The 13,872-nt window shown below is 43.5% G+C and overlaps 2 protein-coding genes across 2 annotated transcripts; one reads left to right on the top strand and one right to left on the bottom strand.

The window, feature by feature from the left end:
* Nucleotides 1–2,962: 2,962 nt before the first annotated feature.
* GLRG_10302 (polyprenyl synthetase) lies at nucleotides 2,963–5,350 on the bottom strand (the record flags this gene model as incomplete). The annotated part of the gene is made up of 3 exons (XM_008100987.1): nucleotides 2,963–4,834; nucleotides 4,908–4,939; nucleotides 5,026–5,350. The coding sequence occupies 3 exons, from the start codon at nucleotides 5,348–5,350 to the stop codon at nucleotides 2,963–2,965; spliced, it is 2,229 nt and encodes a 742-aa protein (XP_008099178.1).
* Nucleotides 5,351–6,096: 746 nt separating this feature from the next.
* On the top strand, nucleotides 6,097–7,731 carry GLRG_10301 (cytochrome P450; the record flags this gene model as incomplete). Its single annotated transcript, XM_008100986.1, has 2 exons — nucleotides 6,097–7,302; nucleotides 7,378–7,731. The coding sequence occupies 2 exons, from the start codon at nucleotides 6,097–6,099 to the stop codon at nucleotides 7,729–7,731; spliced, it is 1,560 nt and encodes a 519-aa protein (XP_008099177.1).
* Between the last annotated feature and the right edge of the window lie 6,141 nt (nucleotides 7,732–13,872).

The following is a 13,872-nucleotide window of genomic DNA, read 5'->3' as shown; positions in this document are numbered from 1 at the left end:
CGGGCACCGGAGCGGGACCGGCGGTAGAGCCGGAAGGGGTTAATGTGGGCCGAAGGGCACACAAGATGTTGTTCCGCAAGAGATCTAGCAAATAATCGTCACAATTGACCTCTTATTACACCTCTTGTTGCCTCCTTTCCTCCATACGATCGCAGCCTCTGACATGATAGACTCTTTGTTTGAAGCCACCGTCGCTCAAGTCGAGAACCGCTCGACCAGACTCTCCCCACAAACATTGGTTTCAGTCCGGTCAGAGACCTTAAACAATTGACGAGTCCCGCGCTTGGTTTCAACTGAGCTCAGCGCACAGATCGATTCATGGAAGAGCTTTGACAACAGCCTGAGTGATGCTCAAAGACGAGTGAGTACTGGATTTGGGCGCAAATGCTGGTTGCTGAATGGTAGCGGTGGCTCTGTATTATTGGTTTTTCGCGACTTTGCTTCAGCACTTACTCGAGGCCTGTGATATCCTTTCGAATGGCATCAAGTGAGGTCTTGTAGTCAGGCTTCTTGAATACGCAACTAGCGCGTTCGAACTACTATCCCGTAGCGCAGGCCTGCCCCTATCTTTATGATCAGCGAGAAACTAAAACGCCGGGGCGTCCACTACCACCTCTTCAGGCTCTAGATTCGGACTTCGAACCACATCCTTGACCACCGCCTCCATGTCTCTCATGATCTCCCCGAACACGACGGAAGATGCTCCCATTCAGCCTTTGATCTTCGTCTGGACGTCTTCTTGACACCATGATGGGTCAAAGGCCTTGTAAATCATGCGTTCGATCTGGCAAGATGGCACGAGACCAATGAGGAACCTCCCTCAAACGTCTTATAGCCTAACCGCTCTACCTTGGGGTTTTGGATGAGACTAGTCCGCTCTTGATCGTAGTTACACCATATGCTAATGACCTCTTTGCTTCGTTGATAGTATTCGAGGGCCGAGATGATAAGCGAGATGCTCCGAAGCACAGCGTCTGCCACCTTGATCCCAGATATGGTCTTTACTTTATGTTCCCCCAATGTCATTTTTTCTGCAAATTCTTTTCCAAGCACAAGGTTCCTGATGAGCTGTTCTCCTTTCCTCCATCTACTGGGTCGTGAAACGGCAGCTCTGCCTACCTTCCACTGGTAAGCCTGCAATACCCTCCAATATAGATTATCAATTTATGTATCGTGCGTTGTCAACTAGTATCTCCTGATTGGATACTGACGCCTACATATAATCCTCGGCTTTTAGATCCTTTCATACGTTGGAAGAGTCCTGGGCTGGGCTGGCCGTTGCCCAAGCAAGTGCAAATGCCATCCTCAAGAAATGTGTCATTTCGCCACCACATGTTCATTCTGAAGCGTTGCAAACCAAACCGAACATCCAAAAAACCATCATAAAACTTACGCGTTTCAATATCATTGTGCACCTCCTCTTCATCCTTGTAGCAATGGCCAGTATCATTGCGAATCTAGCCTCGAGCATCATCGAGTCCCTCGAACGCTTCTAGGTTGCATGCAAAGATTCCTCCGACGAGTCTGTTCGATTCCCACTTTACCTCAAGCTTCCTGACGTGCTTGATCGCTAAGAGTGTGGTCTGTGAGACTAGCACTCCGCAGCTGCCAGCAGACATTACGTATACAATTGGCAGATTAATAAGACTCACCGCTTCAATAAAAGAACCGGCACCTCCTAATCATATACTGGCTTCAGGAATGGAAAACCCCGTCGGCTTGAAACTATTGGATATGCAACACGCATATGATGGTTTTACAGCAGCTGAAGAGTATTTATCTCACCCTAGGAAGAGCTATATCACGAAAATTTGAGCACTTTCAGCATCACAAGGCTTCTGGCTTGGATCTTAGCACCCATGGATGCACACGTCAACGCGTGTCTGTGCCCAGTGATACGGTTCCCTCAAAAGTCGAGAAACAGGATAACGCATCGGGTGACGGTGTCGGCGAGGACTCCTACTCGAAGCGGCGAGAATCCCAAGCACCTCATCAGACCTTAGTGACAGTATCAGGAAGAGCACGGATACGACAGGTACGGGAAAAAAAACAGGCATAAGATATTAACAGCTACCAGACTGCGGGATCAAAAAGCACGTGGAATGTCCCTACTGTCACACAGAAATTTTCGTGAATACTGCAGCTTCGTGGAAGTAAGTCCAGACATATGGACAACCGTCAGAAAGCACGTGCTGGTAAATGTCAGACCATACAGCTTGTCTCGCCAGAAATCTCCCAGTTTTTGACAATACCCTCTTGGGCCTTGACGAAAGGATGTGAAACATGTTGAAACATCATATCTGCACATATCGATGTCTACTAGGCTGCGAAAAGATCTTTGAACCGAGATCTGCGCTTGCGGGCCATTTGGCACATGTTTCTCCTGGGGTGATACCGGAACGTCAAGCCACACCGAGACGTTGATGAGACTGGACTCACAACCCTTGGGTAAAGATGCAGTTGTCACTGGCCCTCTTGGTCGTCAAAGCCAGTCATCTCTGGAGAACTACAGGCGCGACGTAGGCAATCATTAAATGGATCTGATTTTAACTATCCTGCCCAAGATTGTGCAGAAGATCGCTACCGAGCCCAAATCCCAAATGGGGTGGCTGCTATGGAAGGAAAACCCAAAGACCCTCCATTTCTCCAGGCAGGAAATTGCCTATGGATGTTTCCGTCATCGATGACCTGAAGGCGTCATCAGTGCCCTGGTGCGTCCCATCAATATTGAATGCTCTTTATCAAGGAATGCAAATCTTATTCAGACTCATTGCCAGCGTACACGAATGACAACGTCGAACCGATATACAACTCACCATATATACATTACTGATAATTTAATCTTTGCAATGTAAAGGTACTAAGCTTCAAGATTAGAAATACTATTGTTAAACCTAATAAGAGCATGATTGAGTTGCAGGCGAAGCGGATTTTGACTGAGGTATTAGCTATTGTCTATGTCTTAGATTTTCAACTGGAAAGTAAGCAACCGTAGCATCCAATTCTTGCCACCCGGCCCAGATTCGTTCTCTAGTGCGTTTAATACGGCTCTTGTCTCGTCATACAAGCCCCGAATTACTCCCCTCGTATATTCCAGGCTGCCTGATTCCTCCAGAACCTCGCGAATCAGAAGTTTTGTCTCGACCGACAACCTTCCATTGTTATTTGAAGATGTCGAGGCGGAGCGCGCTGCCCGTGCGGATTGGAGAATGCTGTGCAGCTGGACGTCGCCGTGTTCGTTCTCGCGCTGAAGGGCGTGGATCAGCGGCAGAGTGAAGCTTCCCTCATCCAGGTCGTCATATGTCGAGAGGGACTCCGACGTGATATCCTGATAGTCGTCGCGCAGCTGGTAGAGCCTGCCGAGGAGGCTCATCAGTTTGCAGGCGTCGAGATGCTTGTTCTGGGTCGCCGAGGCGCGCATCATGCGGGATGCCATGCGGAAGAGCCCGCCGGTCTTTTGCTCGAGATGGCTGTAGTACTCGGGCATTGAGGGCGCCCTGCAATGGAAGGTCCATGCCAAGTCGTGGCTCTGGCCGAGGTGCAGCTGGCCGAGTTCGGACAAGAGGCACGACAAAGTGTCGTTGCCCAGCCGCCGTGCCAGGTCCACGCACTTGATCATGAGATAGCTTGCCGAGTTTGTGGTCTGGGCCGTGCCGAAGACGACGTGGGCGCTCGGACTACCCCTCCTCACGGGCGAATTATCTTGGACGTCGTCCAGCATCAGACTGGCGTTGTGCATGATTCGAACGATCGTGCGGATTGTGGCCAGGGCACCGGGAGGAACGCGGTACCAGTTGTCAAGCGCGTCCATCAGCTTGTCACGAGCGCCACTTGCAGGTCTTGCCGCCGTGTACAGGTAGGGCGCCAGAATGTTCTTCTCGTCCAGCTCAGCAGGCCAAGCGCAGGGCGAGACGGTCAGCAGGTCCTCCCGTGTCTCGTGTGATGCCTTGGCCTTCTTCTTGTGGTCGGAATTGGTCTCAGCGGGTGTCATGGTGGTATACTCGGTTCGCTGGTTATTCCAGAATGGCCTGAGTCTTTTCGTGCCGAGACAGCTCGAGGCCGGAGTGAGAATGCCTTCCGACCCTGAGGCGTCTACAGGCTTGCTGACCTCGGAAACATCAAGCGGGACTTGGTTCACCTTGCCGATGTCCTCTCGTCTGGGAAGCGGAGCTGCCGGGTCGTATCGACGCGAGGACAGGTGCCACAGCGTGTTCCCGGCCATACACAGTTCAATCAGACCGATGTAGTGTGTGATGTGGTGTGCTGGCGAGCACTCGGCCATGTAGACCGCCTTCCTCTCGCAGTACTCGTCCTCTATTCTCCCGATCTCGGACAGCAAAAAGTCCTTGGCGGCATGCTGGTCGAGACCGTACATGGCCATATAGACCTGCACGGCGCTCATGTTGGATCCGCCTTCTTCGCGCTCCAGGTATGTGGCTGCTTCTTTATCCCACGAACAGTAATCATGCCACAGGATCATCTGCGTGAAGGCCAGCCAGGTGAGAGGCTCCAGACTTGTGAGCTCCTCGTCGGTGAGGCTAATGTCGCAGCAAAATAGTATTTGCGACCAAACCGAGTAGGCTCCGGCATCGTAGTGCCGCACGTGCATATATGAGTCCAATGTCTTGTGCTCCATGAAGGCGTCCTGCCCGCGAACACTCACGATGCCCTTCCACTTCTCAATGACAAGTTTGCCCAGCCGTTCGTCCTGTTCGAGCGCTTCGATGGCGACGCGTGCCTGCATCGTGTTCATTGCGTTGTGCTTGGTGGTGTGATCGCTTTGCTTCGACTCGGAACCGAGGAATCGCGCCAATGGTCCGTGGACCTCATCGAACTGGAATAAACACACGTATATTAGTATTCGAACCATAGAGAAGGGATGCGATAAGTCTTGGCTCTCAGCGTACCTGCTCTGGTGTTACAGCATCGTCGGTAAGGTCTGCACGCAGCATTGTCCAGGTCAAGTTAGCGGACCTCAGAAGCAAGTCAAGGAAAATTAGACCCTTCAGGATCATAAAGACTAACCGTCGTGTCGGAAGAGAAGTTCAGATAGGTAGGAAATGATATGGAGTCTCTCTGGTATGGCCTCTGGAAACCACAATGCGTTGACATTGCCGCCGATGGGGTTGATGCATCCAACGCTGTCGGCTTTCAACTTCAACCCAGTCGCGTTTTCAAAGTCGTCGCACGCTTCCCAGCACGCCTTGTCGGCCACGTCCACGTGTTTGCTAATTCTCGGGCGGAACCTGGAGGGGTAGGCAGTGTTCGCGTACAAAGATGCCGGCACCGGTACCGAAGACTTGTACCGCATGGGCCCGCAGTCTTGGTAGTTCTCGATTGTCGAAGCCATGGTAAGGGGATGGGAAACAGACAGAATGTAGTGAGGCTCATACCACGGGAGATGTCAAAGACGACGGGCGGAGGAGGAGGCATGGTGATATCTCAGTCTCTTGGAAGCATATCGGTTTTGGTCGACAGACCCCTGGGGTTCATGCTCCAGACATGACGAAGCGCTCACCAAAGCGGACCAAGCTCGAGTCATTGAATGGTCCAGGGGTTAGACTTGAATTGCGGGCATGGAGATGATTGAAATTCTGGAGGTCATGATTCGGAAGATAACTGACATGTGGCTCAGTCTGCAATCGCGATTGCCTGGTTGGGTACGCGCGAGATTGTGCATCTCCACCGGTCTTTGCGTTTGACCGGGCGTGCCGGGCAGTCCTTGTGGTCGGTCCGGTAGGGTCCCGCACACGGAGGGACCGCCGCGATGGTCCTTGCGCTCACCGCCGCAAGAATAGCAAAGGAAGCGGCCGCAACGTGCCAGGGGTTGTATCATCTGATCGACTTTTCCCGGGCTTGTTGGGCTTCGCCTCAGCCAGGGGCATCGTGGCAGAATGCCGTCGTGACTCGTGTACCGTGGGGGCTAGTTCCATGAGTTTTATGGGACCAGAATGCAGCTTTTTGTAAGGGATGGGAGCAATAATACCAGTTGCAGGCCACATGGTTTAGACAATGGTTTCTACACTGTATCCGTGGGTTCTAACCAGGTCGACGGGCATCCTGAAATCTGTATAGACATCGACAACATAACTCACCATGGCAGTCCTCGGGCTTCTGAGCGAGCCGCTGGCGTCGCTGCCCATGTCGGTCTGGACAGCGGCACTCATTGTTCTCGCCGTGGTACTCAAGGCGACATACAACCTCTTCTTCCACCCGCTTCGCTCGTACCCGGGACCCCTCCTGTGGCGAGCCTCGAGGCTTCCCTACGTCATTCGCTTCTCCCGGGGCCAGATTCCCTACGACCTGAAGCGCTTGCACGCCAAGTACGGGCCCGTGGTGCGAATTGCCCCCGACGAGTTGACATACAACTGCGCCCAGGCCTGGGTGGACATCTACGGGCGCAACAAGCAGGCCAACGGCGAGACCACGCTCTTCAACAAGGACCCCATCTTGTACTCGGCCGTCTTTGCCGAACACAAGGCGCTGATAGATTCGGACGGTGACGAGCACAGACCGCAGAAGCGGACGCTTGCCTATGCCTTCTCGCACCAGGCGTTGGTTGAACGGGGCCACATCATCACAGGATGCATTGACAGGATGATCGAGGGCCTGAACGCCTATATCGGTACACCTTCGGTCTCGGTTGATGGCAGTTCTGCCGTGGTTGACATTGGCGCGTGGACCGAGAATGCGCTCTTCGATCTCGGCGGACAACTCACGGTGGGACGCGACCTCAACGCTATCATGTCGCAGGGCACCGTTCACCCCTCGTTGGCGCTCTTCAAGAGGCTCTTTGACTGGGTGCAGTGCTATTACCTGCAGTTCCGTCGAAGCCCCAAATTCCTGGTCAACGCTATCGAGAGCATGCCGGGATTCACAGGTTACGACTGCGTGTTGCCGGTCAAGGACGTCCACGACATGACCCTCAAGCGAATGGCCGAGGAGAAGCACGTAGGCGGGGATAACTCTGGTGACTTTGCTTCTTACCTGATGAGCAGAGCAAAGAGCGAAGGCTTGGAAGACGACAAGGTCTGGATCAACTGTGTGCACTTGATCCTCGGAACCCCAGAGGCCATGCCGTCTTCTATCATCAGCACCATCTACCACTTATTGACGACTCCCTACGCATATGCCGCAGCGGTCAAAGAGATCCGTGGGGCCTTCAAGTCGTCGGATGAAATCACGGCTCAGGATGTTCAGAATCTGCCCTACCTGCTCGCTTGTTTCCGGGAGACGCTGCGCAGACGTCCAACCATCCCCGGAACTCTCACTCGCCAGGTCCCTCCAGCTGGGGCCCATATTGTAGGTCACTTTCCTCCTTACCTTTCTCTTTTGTTCATACGTGTGTCTAACCAACCCCCCCCCCCCCCCCCCCAGTGCGGCAAGTTCGTCCAAGGAGGCACCGTCGTCGGCGTCAACCAGTTCGCAACCTCTCGATCGGCCTCCAACTTCTACGATGCCGACTCTTATCGGCCCGAGCGCTGGCTCGATCCCAGACCAGCCGAATTCGAGAACGACGATCGCAATGCTTTCAACCCGTTTGGCTACGGCCCCAGGAAGTGCATTGCCAGAAATCTAGCCCATCTCACCACCCAGACTTTTCTCGCCAAGCTGCTCTGGGAGTTCGACATGGAGCTTGACGAGTCGTGTCGGAACTGGGATGACCAGGGCCTCTATGTTCTCGCAAAGCGGGGTCCGTTGCTGGTGAAGCTGAGGAAGGCGGCCCATTGATCGCTAGAGAATGGGGTACTGGGCAGGTTGAAAAGTCACTTGTTGGATAGAAGTGTGTCTAAACAGGCGAAGGCAGGAATTGGCCAAGGTATTGGGTGTGACTTTTGGCAGGGAACTTGTGTCCTGGGTTTAATGTGTGGTCTAATTAACTTCCTACTCCTCCGAGATCATCTACTGAAATGGAGAAAGGTTGAAAGACAACAGATAAGATAAACAATGAGAAACGGGAAGAACAAAGCAGAGAAGAAAGTACTATGTGTTCCGTACTGTTATACCAGAGTAGTACATGTAGTAACTAAGCTTAAGTCTCAAGCACTATAGGCTCAATTCCTATAGGGCCCCTAGTTAGATTTGTGATACCTAGCCTATAAGATGGTGTGTAGTCTACACTACCTATATCCAGGTTTCTACTACAAAGCAGTGTTAGATTAGACGTAGGCCTAATCTTGGGGGTATAAGGGGTTAGTTACTGCTACGTTCAACTAACAGTATTGTTTCGTTACGCAACAGCATGCTTACATTTCTGTGAACGGTGGCCAAGACTAAAGGAGCAAAAACATGATGGGTGTGGAAAGGAGAATTATTATGTGATACTGTACCCGTAAACACTAGCACAAGGAGAAACTCTCTACCTTGATCCTAGTGTTCATAATTGTCTAGTAATGAAGTGGTAGCAAGCATTGATTGCCGGGAGTGTTAACTCTGGCTGACTGAACCAGCTTGTGATTGGCTTCCTGCTCAAGACACGCAACAAACTCCGGGAAATTGGTTAAAACTTGACGTCGTTGTATTAACCTATGATGGCGAACAACCTTACGCTTATTTAAATCTTATTCCTTAAGTCCTCTCCTCAACACGGAGGGCACTCACTTCATATTGTTGCGCTCGTGCGCCTGCGAGCATGCGCTGTTGTTTCCTGTCTCCCAAGTCTAACTCTCGACTTTCAGTGTATTGAGCCAGACATCCCATCGCGACGTTTCCACCTTCTTGAGCGCGAGATATCGGTCGAGTTCAGAACTGTTTTCGCGCTATGTCAACTCGCTCCAGAGTTTCATAAAACGCTTTGGGGTATAGATAGTGTTGAATGGACTATTTCTTGCCAAGGGCCCGTGTATCATCGCACATAGCAGATTATTAGGGATATCGCGGCGTATAATAGACATGCGTGTCACAGCACGCATCGTGGGAAGTGTGCAGCTGACTAAAATCAAATTGTTGCGATGTTGATCATCGCCTGGATATCGGCGGTATGGATTAACGCCGAAATAGCCGGAATAACTACAGCTGATTTGCTGTGGATCCACCGGATCCATAGGTATATTACGCGGTGAATTCGCCGCGTAATCCTATAATAGTTTTCCTCTTTATGTATATTTTAGAACTGGTATTTACCCCTATTATTTGTTATTGCCTATTGATACGTACAGTTAACTGATTACCACCCTAGTGATAACTAACACAAATAGCGTAGAGAACTATTTGTAGACACTTCACCATGCGTGAAGACATTGCTTATGATAATTTAGCAGAAAGCCTATCTGTAAAGGAAGTTATGTATCAGGCTCTACTAGCATTTAGCGCCTATGGCCAATATAGACAGCAACGGAAAGATGGGGTAGGGTTTTTGAGCCTTATCCAACTGGCCTTTAGAGCGATGAACCTATAGATGGATTATCATTACGTTAGTGTTGGTTTCACCAGGTGGTGATGCGGTTAACCGTACGTATCAATAGGCAGTGACAAATAATCAGGGTAAATACCGGTTCTGAATTATGCGTGAAGCAAGGGAAACTATCGTGGGATTACGCGGTGAATTCACCGCGTAACATCCCCGTGGGTCCGGTGGATCTACGGTAAATTGGCCGTAGTTATCCCGGCCATTTCGGCGTTAATCCATATCGCCGATATCGCAACTGTAAGCCATACTACCAATCTCCTAAGTCACGTGTTTGTCCTAGTATACCTCTCCTCTCTTTACTTCTCTTGGTATATTTTAAAAACATGTTCATAACTTGTCTGTCCTTTTCTATGTTCATGGTCTGCATTCTCATGCCCTGTCGTGGCTTGGTCGCCGGCCTGAGGAAAGGTATATATCCGGAACGATATTAGAGACGGGTTTGATAGCTGTAACAGAAGAGGTGCACGGGAGAAAGCAATAAGCAGTTTTTCAGAATTTACGACGTACGTGCCGTAAAACAAATAATCTAGTGGTCTTCCATCTCGTCCTCGTAATATTTATCTCTAGTCCTATGTGTGGGCAGCAAAGAACTTGACTGCTGTCAGGTGCCCAGAGCGGGGCCCCAGGGGGGCACCAGAGTAGGACCAGGACCAGATAAACTAGTCACTAAAGGAATAACAAAAAGGGAAAACTTTATAAAAAATAGGGGTTAGAGGAGGTATATTAGAATAATTATTATAATTAAACCCTAACTACGCCTACTACTAACTCCTTTACTTAATACTATCTCTACCTCTAATACGTTTTAATATTTTTTTATCCTTAAGTGTATTAACTACTAAAGTAGTAATAGTGCTTACTAAATCCTAAACTATAGCCTAGTAATAAAGAAGTGCTATAATAAGATAACTAACGCCTAATATAAGTAAGTCTTTACTAGTAAATAAGTAGTATACTATTAACTTAGGTAAGCTATTAGAGAAAAAGCTAAAAGCCTTTCTAGAGGAGGAAGTAAAAAAAGTAAAAAAAAAAAGATAATTAATTAAATTAAGGCCTTTTAAAGTAGTATATTAATAAAAAATATATAAAAGGAAATAAAAATAACTACTAATCCTTAACTAAAGGCTAAGTAACTTTATACTAATATACTTTTAAAAAGATTACTTACCTTAAGGTATAAAAGGGAGAGCTAAAATAAACTATAGGAATTCTTATTAAATAGTAAGGATTATAATAGTTAATTAATTCTATTATATGTTATATCTTTATAGTAAATTACTATAGAAATAAGGAAAACCCCTTATTTCTTAGTTAGGAAATCCCTAGCTAATCCTAGTAATATTATTAGTAGACTTACTACTAGAAGTAGGGCTAATTTACTACCTATTCCCTAATAATTTACTATAAGGTAACTATATATTTACTAGCTAATTTATATATAATTCTCCTATATTTAATACACCCCCTTAGCACTAGTAACGCAGTTAATTACTATAAAGCCTATACTAAATATCCTTTATATATAGCCTATTTATTTATTAATTATCCTTTAATATCCTATATATTTTCCTTCTCTATCTAGTAGTAAAGCTTTACTTTATTATTAGCTAATTCTTGCTATTAATTTACTTTAAGGCGTATACGTTAGTTACTTATATTTAATTAAGCTATAAATATAGTAAATTATAGCGTGCTAAGCGCCTTTATTAATCTATTAGCTATTAATTTAGTAGACTTCTTATATTTAATAGTAATCTAATCTGTTACTACTTCTTATTATAGCTAGTAGTTATAAATATTTATATACTATAGCCTTATCTATAGTTAGATAAACTCCTTAGTAATAAACCTAATAGTCTAGGTATTATTATAGCTAACATAAATAGTTAGTAGCTATTTAGTAGCTACCTACTTATTAAGTAATAATTTAGTTCTTATTTATATTAATAGTTAAATACCTAGCGTAGTAATTAATCTACTAGTAAAAAGTGCCTTCTTTATAGTAAATAATTAAGCTAGTAATTTAGCCTTAGTAGTTAATATTATTACTATATCTTACTTATTAGCTTACTAGAAGATAAGCCCTCTAAATAGCTTTAGTATATACGCTTATAAGCTATAATAGTCTAGTAAGTTATTAGTAAATAAGGCGTCTAAAGTAACCTCTAATATATCTTTTTTACTACCTAGTGTTACTTTATATTTAAGGTAAAGGTGCTATATATAGTAAAAATATCTAAATATATAATTTACTACCTTTTAGTAATTTAGATTTAGATTATAGTTAAAGTAAGTAAGCTAGCTAGCTATAAAAGTAATATCTAGCTAAGTTATTACTACTATATATAAGATTATCCTTACTTTTTTTAATATTAATTAACCTCTTATAATAAGGCTATATATTTACTAGGTAATAGCTTAGCCTTTACTATAAGTAATAATTTATTAAATTTCTTATTTATTAGTAGTAGTTTAGTTATTTTAATATAGTATACTACTAATAAAAGCTAGAGATAGTAGTTACTTTAGTTATAAATTACCTTAAGGGCTAAGGAACTATTATAATAGGCCTCTGCTTTTAAGGTAGTATTATTACTAAAAAGCTACTATCTTATTACTTACTTACGCTTTATCTATATAGTAATAAGCTAATACGTAGTTATTAATATAAAAAAAGAATATAATATAATCCTTTTTCTAATAGTAATTCTTACTAAGCACTTAGTAAAAGCCTTATATAGTAAGTCTTTCTTTAAGGTGCTTTTACTATAGCAGTAGTAATTATTAAAGCCTATAAAGTGCTTTTAATAACTAGAAGATCTAGCTAGTAATTTAATAGCCTAAAGGTATCTCTATAAATACTACCTTATTAATAGTAGTATAAATAAACGTATTTACTACGTTATATTAAAGTAATTCTAAATTAAAGTAAGTAGCTATTACTATAAGTATTTTAAATAATATACTTACTAACGTAGCTATATAAGTATCTTATAGATCTTTTACTTATTAGTTACTATAAATAATAAGTCTTACTTTAAATTTAGTTAATTAACTATATTTATTAAGCTTATAGGTATATACTTAGTAGTAGCTAAGGATTTAATACCCTTTAGCTACTACTTATAGCACTATTACCTAAGATTTTAATATTTTATACCTATATAAATACGCTTTTTTAGTGTCTTTAAATTACTTTTTATATAGGTAGCTTTTTAACTATCTATAGATTAGTAGAGGGTGTAGTAACTTCTAATATATACCTATTAGCCTATAAAGTCTAGTAACTCCTTTATTATATACTAGTAATTTACTAGTAATATCTTTATAATTATTATACCTATTAAGTATTATATAGTTAATTAATTTTTAGCTATAGGTACACTTTAGCTAAAAGTAGTAATCTTTACTTATTAGTTAACTTTATAGTATACTAAACTATATTATTACCTATAAGCTACCTTACGTGTAGTCTGTAATCTTTTACTATAAAGTAAGCCTTATAAAGAAAGCAGCCTTAAATAAAGTCCTTAGTGTAATCTAACTACCTATATATATAGTAAGGTAATACCTTTTTATAACGCCTTTAAATAAGGTTACTACTAGCTAGAGATTGCCTAATAGGCTAGCTATAGTTACTTAGGAATTAAACACCTTTTTACGCTTAGTAACGTCTTATAAATTAATTATATAAGAATAAGATAAGGTATAGGGGATTACTATCCTTATTATTTTAGAACTATTAGTTCTTAGTAAGTTACTAGCTTATAGGCTATTAGCTATTAATAAATTATTTAAACTATTATTAGCTTTAATTACCTTAAGTAAGTTACTAGCTTATAGGCTATAAGCTATTAATAAATTAATTAATAGGCTATTAGCTATTAATTTAGGTATTTACCTATTAATTATTTTACTATTAGTAAGTATTTAGCTATTAGCTATTAGATTAATTAATTTAGAACTATTAGTTCCTATTTTACTACCCCTTATATTAATATCTATAAAAGCTATAAAAAAGGCGCTTAGTAGTAATAGTAGTAAAGTAAGAAGAAGCGTGAATTTTACTTACTTATATAGATATTCTAGTGTGTTACCTAATTATAAAGCGCCTAGTAAAGTAATATTAGTATACTTAATTACTTTATCTATTTCTTTATTAGCTTCTTTATATATTAAGGATTAATTACTAGCTATAATTAGCTTATTAATTTATTATTAAATTACTATAAGATTAGCTTTATAGAGCTTATTAAGTAATCTATTTATTAACCTATTAAAAGTTTATTTTTTATTAAATATTATGTTATATATAGTAAAAACCTTATTTTACACTAGATACTAGATATAATATAAATTACTAGATATATATCTAATAAGGAATCTAATTTATATATAAGTAGTAAGCTTTTGCTAGTAGTTTTATAATAGTTATACGTCTGCTATTAGTATATACGCTTAGT

Source organism: Colletotrichum graminicola (assembly GCF_000149035.1).
Source record: "Colletotrichum graminicola M1.001 genomic scaffold supercont1.59, whole genome shotgun sequence".
In the NCBI taxonomy this organism is placed as follows: Eukaryota; Fungi; Ascomycota; class Sordariomycetes; order Glomerellales; family Glomerellaceae; genus Colletotrichum; species Colletotrichum graminicola.
The sequence above is the reverse complement of the archived record's forward strand: the minus strand, read 5'-3'. Positions and strand labels throughout refer to the sequence as shown.